The 6,000-nt window shown below is 41.0% G+C and overlaps 1 protein-coding gene across 2 annotated transcripts in view; it reads left to right on the top strand.

Moving 5' to 3' along the window:
* Nucleotides 1-3,560, top strand: part of LOC136860776 (glucose dehydrogenase [FAD, quinone]) — a 207,923-nt gene extending 204,363 nt beyond the window's left edge. For both annotated transcript variants that reach the window (XM_068225453.1, XM_068225455.1), the window contains exon 2: nt 456-3,560. In XM_068225453.1, coding sequence (XP_068081554.1) covers nt 456-2,300 — 1,845 coding nt within the window. In that variant the 3' untranslated portion in view covers nt 2,301-3,560. The remainder of the gene's footprint in view (nt 1-455) is intronic.
* Nucleotides 3,561-6,000: the final 2,440 nt, after the last annotated feature.

Consider the following 6,000-nt stretch of genomic DNA (forward strand, 5'->3'; position numbering starts at 1 on the left):
GAGTTGGAAGGAAGCGGCCGTGGCCTTAATTAAGGTACAGCCCCAACATTTGCCTGGTGTGAAAATGGGAAACAACGGAAAACCATCTTCAGGGCTGCCGACAGTGGGATTCGAACCCACTATCTCCCGCATGCAAGCTCACAGCTGCGCGCCCCTAACCGCGCGGCCAAATCGCCCGGTAATTTAGAAATTACATTTTTACATCCGGGAAGGGTGGGGGGGGGGGCACATGGCCCTGGGGCTCACAAACCACACACCAAAAATTAGTACCAGATTAATTCATGAGTTGAGAGCCGAATATCTGGCTAACCACTCGCTCACACTTATGCCAAAGTTACGGATAGTGGATAGAGCCTGCGTGGAGATGACTATGCTTTTGCTTTGCTTGCTACCTTGCTTTTATTTTCCTTTGATGTAACTATTGCATTACATAACTTGCACTTCTGATGTTCCAGGAAATGTCTGCAGACTGCTGCTCGTGCGGCTTCCAGGACCCACAATTCCTGGCGGGAAAATGTGGCGCCACTTTCACGGTCTTCATGGGGCTCATCAATTTATTGTTGAACAAGCAATGTGACATAGCCGACCCTTGCCATCGTCTTGGGAGAGATGGTACCACTCTGCTCACGGAGGACAACCTGGAATATGACTTCATTGTAGTGGGGGCTGGAGTTGCCGGTCCCGTGGTCGCCAGTCGCCTGAGCGAGAACCCTCAATGGAAAGTGTTACTCATAGAGGCTGGGCCTGAGGAGCCAACAGCAACAGAACTGCCAGCATTCTCAGTCAGTGCCGTGGGCACCAGCCTGGACTGGAACTACACGACAGTGTCGCAGAAGGGGGCCTGCCTTTCCACGAACGGGATCTGCAGTTGGCCGCGCGGGAAGATGGTCTCTGGAACTAGCGGCATGCAGGGGATGATGTACACAAGAGGACATCGCTACATTTATGACTTGTGGGAAAGTTTAGGAAATGATGGCTGGGGTTTCGATTCTGTTCTGCCCTACTTCATAAAAGCAGAGAAAAACAAGAATCCATCAGACGTTGATGAAGGTTACCACGGTTTTAATGGTCCTCTTGTTGTTCAGCAGTTCTCCTACCATCCTCCAATGACTGAGGCTGTAGTAGAGGCTGCACAGTTCCTGGGATATCGTGCGGGAGATCTGAATGGTAAGAACCAGACCGGTGTTAACATTGCACAAATGATGGTTGACGATGGCCTCAGAGGAAGCACCCCAAGAATGTACTTGAGACCTCACTACAATAGAAGTAATTTTCAACTTTCCATCAATACTCACGTCACCAAGGTCCTCATTGATCCCACTACTAAGAAAGCTTATGGCGTAGAAGTACTATTGGACAATGGCGACACTAGAACTATTCAAGCCAAGAAGGAGGTAATCCTCTCAGCAGGATCTATAGGCTCACCTCAGATCCTCCTCCTGTCCGGTGTTGGACCGAAAGAAGATCTGGAAGACCTCGGAATTTCCGTACTCAGTGATATTCCAGTTGGACGTAACCTCCATAATCATGTTTCAGTAGCTCTTGGTTTCTTGAGTAACGATACTGGCCACGAAGCCCTAACTATTGAGGCCTTCAGCGAATTTGTGAGGACACACCGTGGCCCAATGGCCAGTACTGGGCTGACCCAAACCACAGCCTTCTTGAAATCCAAGTACGCTGAGAATGATGTTCCTGATTTACAAGTGTTTTTTGATGGATTTAATGCCGCTTGTTCTCGAACTGGTCTTCAAGAGGAATGCACTGATGGAAGTCTCTCTACATGTGGAAGGCGTTATATTAATTCTAGACCGACCAACGTTTGGCCTCTAAGTGTTGGTAGCCTCAAGCTGAAGAGTACTAACCCGCTGGAGTACCCAATTTTGGACCCCCAGTACTTGTCTGTTGAGAGGGACGTAGAGGTTCTTGTAGAAGGTCTTAAAATGATGATTGAAATGAGTAAGACGCCTGCTCTTCAGAGATGGGGTCTAGAACTGGTTACCACGCCTGCAGCGGGCTGTGAAAACCTTACGTTCGGCACTGATGAGTACTTTGCTTGTGTGGTACGTCAACATACGGGTCCTGAGAACCACCAGGCAGGTTCTTGCCGAATGGGACCTGTTGGAGATCAGAATTCTGTCGTAGATCCTCAGTTACGCGTAATTGGAGTGGGAAACTTAAGAGTAGCAGATGCTTCCATCTTCCCACGCGTTCCTAATGCCAATCCTACTGCTGCCATCGTCATGGTAGGAGAAAAGGCCGCTGATATGATTAAGGAAACTTGGAATAACGCCAAGTTGTGACCTACTACACCTTCCAGTACATCAGAAAAAGTTCTAGTGTGTTTCAGAAATACACTCTCACTTCCATCATTTTGATTGGACTTCCTATTTCGGTGTGAATTTTTTACTGAATAAATGAAACTTTCGGTGAGTTTTCCACGAAAAATAGTTGAGGTTGTGAACCCTGATATAATCTTCCAAACGTTTTCCGTACGTTACTGCAGGGTTTTCTGCTCGGCACGCTGTTATTCATGTGGTTCTGTCGAGCGAACCCATAAGACCAATAGAAAGTGCATGGAGATTGAGGTATAGCCAGCCAGTGAACGACAGTGCTGACAAGATGGCGGGAGCCAGTGATGAATCACCCTACTAGTGGGCGTCTTCCAGAGTGCGAGAGAACTCAAGCCAACGACAAATCTTGTCGTCATTTCGAGTGATCTTGCTGCCAATACCGGAGAACACAGGCGTGTTTATTATGTGAATCAACGATAATGCAAGGTCACAGGTACGCGACCGTAACCGCACGGCCAAATTGCTCAGTAATTCTATTTATTTACTGAGTGTTTATTCGTACAAATATTCAGTATCATGAAATAAAAAGTAATGATATTCACAGCACCTCCTTGGGCATTCTGCTATGCTTTTTCGCTTTGCGTGACCAATACATCAGATTGTGATGTACCTGTTCTACTTAAGTTAGCAACGGACACATAAAGAACTATCTGGAAATGTACTCCTCAGTGGCGGTGAAAATGGCAGAACAAGTAGTAGATCAAGAAATCAAAGTATGTTCTTTTTCAGGACTCTGGTTTCCAAACTGTAATTCTACGCTGTCTGGCGCCTTACCAATGTAAAAGACCTCAATGATATAATGAATGGTGCTATAATGGGGAATAGTATTCGAGTTGACTTATTTCCACGAGAACATTCTTTGGATCAGGAGCCAAAACAAAATCATGTACATTAAACCTTGCTCATGAAGGGTTACATCATCACAAAAAAGAAAAAAAAAAATTCAGTAACTCATTATACAGAAACAAAGTCAGAAATCACTTCATGAAAAATAACTCTTATGAACCCGTAAGTTAGTAAGATATTGTCAGCCACATTTTATAATTTATGTATGTATTTTTATGTTTTCAATACATTTGGACAGAATGATTTTATTTTCTCTTACACTACATTCTGTAGCAATGAGTTTTATCTGTTTATGTCCTGACAGGAATGTTGTGGTGAAAGAATAATTATTATTTTATTGACTTTTATTATACAATGCAAATATTTTATATACAATAAAGAATATTTCTTTTCTATTCTGTTCCATTCTATTTTATTCTGTTCTGTTCTATTGTATTCTTCTGTGAAAATTGTAACAAGCAGCGCGGAGCAAGTGAAGCCACGCAGCGCTGTCTGTGAGTGACGGTTCAATCAGCGCAACGGCCGGCAAGCGGCGACGCAATACATCGCTTCTTCTATCTACATTTGTGGCAAAATTAGACTTCATGTGATAGTTTAATTTTTGGAGATTACTGGAAAGGGAAGTTAGGAGCTCCATTACCTTATAACGCTTTTCCTCCTTAGTAATATTAACATTTTCAATAGGAGACCCAGAAGTGAAATATAACGAAAGCGGTACGGTAAGATAGGATGTGACACTACTTCTATACTTGGAAACGAGTCTAAAATTGTGGTAGATAGTAAATTTACAAAAATATAAGTTGGAAAGGCTACTCTCAGTTATCCTTCATAATTAATTTTGTTACCACTAATTTCTCTTTGCCACGGCTAATAACAAGAAAGTACCGGAATACTCAAATAGTGAGGCTATGAAGATATGACTTCATTATCACCCACAACTCAGTACCATAAAACTCAAAGATCACTTTCTTCATGAGTTTCCGCGATAATGCATACTCATAAAATATATGAAAGATAAAAGATACATCATGATACGGAATTAATTCAGCATGCTTCAAGATTCGAATAACCGTAGGGAAGCACACATAGTAACCCAAAGGAAAGAATCCTTGTTCATCATTTACATTGTGAAATAAAAAATGCATGTTTCTGATGTACATAAAATTCACTAAACCAACACCCTTGAAAGGAGTCACGGTACGACACATACTCCAATAGTCACTACAAAAATATGCTGTAAAAAATGTTTAGCCCCTCTTATGAAATTTTGACAACTGAGTAGGTACACATTTTAAGTTCGTTCATAGATCAGGATATGGTGATAATACTTTCAGTCCGAACTAGAAATCACGGAGAAAATTCATCACTATCAAACTGGTATCGACAAAATTTCTCTCTCGTTCCATCCTCTCATCTCAACGGGGCCAAAGTTGAAAAACCAAAGCCGCTGCCCCCCGCGTGGCGATCATCTTAAACTACATCGCCTCCGACATTTAAGAGAAAATGACATCAGAGTCGGTCGGAAGGTAGTGGTACAGTGGAAGCACGGGCCTGCCCATTGATAAACATGCTACTAGGTAGGATAGGTATTGGATTGCGTAGTACTGGAGGTTGGTAATAAGGACCAGAAAAACCCATAGGGAGTAATAAGAGTAATAAAAAACTTACATGTCCCTAGAATGAATACAGTGAAGTATGGACCTAATGGTGTATTGTATAGGGCTATAATAGCATTTAATTCCATTCCAGACTCGATAAAAGCTTGTCGGAATTTCAATAAATTCAAAAGAAATGAATACTATAATTTAAAATGGTTCTAAGTGCCAAAATGTACAATCAGAGAAAAGCAGAAGAAGAAGTTTTATTACTCGGTACCGTTTCAAAACAAATTAGCACAAAAGGTTTACAAAAATGTAGATATATTGACACACATTAAGCAAGTATGTTTGCAAAGAAAGAAATACTTCAGTACAAAATACATGAATGAAAACTAAAACTAAGGATGAATCTTTGTGCCGTGATCGTATAACTAATCAATGTATCATCTTTCGATATCAGAATTATTATATTTGTAATTTTGACACAGCCACAGTTTTAGTACACACAAAATTGCAAACCTTCACCGTAAGATAACTTAACTTACACTGAGTTCTTCTGGCAAGTAAGGCTCTTCTTCTCATCACTTCCGATGCACCCAAGTTTCTACTTCTCCGTAGTTGTGTGACCTTGCCGTCGTCTTCTAATTTATGTAATGTTCCAGATGATCGAGTTAGAAACGTCATTAAATGACTTCCTTACAAGCAACTCAACGATTTTAGTTTATGATTTTAATCCAGGAAGCTTGAAAAATATTTAATTTTACAGTATTGACACAGTTATCTGCAGCTTTACAATAACCCTTGAAATCAGTTTACGCTATACTTACAACAACATAAGGACATAAGCTAAATATGATTAAAGGTTCTGGGTCTTTCGGTCTTTCGGTACGAATATTGTTTTGCATTCCAATAATAATCAACTGAAGTACTTAGGAATTATCTGATCACAGTGAAAGCAGCTGTATATAGTGAGGAAAAGTGGAACTTAGATACGTTTCTTTGTCACACATTCTGTTGTTCATACAACTAGCTCCATCTTTAGGGTGTTAAAAACTTCTTCCAAGTTTCTGTCTACAAGCCCTTTACACATGTATTGCCATGTTACATTGAACTTTTTAATTAAAAACCTGAAATTTTCAATTTTGGCACTTAGACCTTTTCTAATTTATAGTATTCAAATATTAAGCAACATTTATGGACAAAAT

The sequence above is a fragment of the Anabrus simplex genome, chromosome 1 (genome assembly GCF_040414725.1).
Source record: "Anabrus simplex isolate iqAnaSimp1 chromosome 1, ASM4041472v1, whole genome shotgun sequence".
Taxonomy (NCBI): domain Eukaryota; kingdom Metazoa; phylum Arthropoda; class Insecta; order Orthoptera; family Tettigoniidae; genus Anabrus; species Anabrus simplex.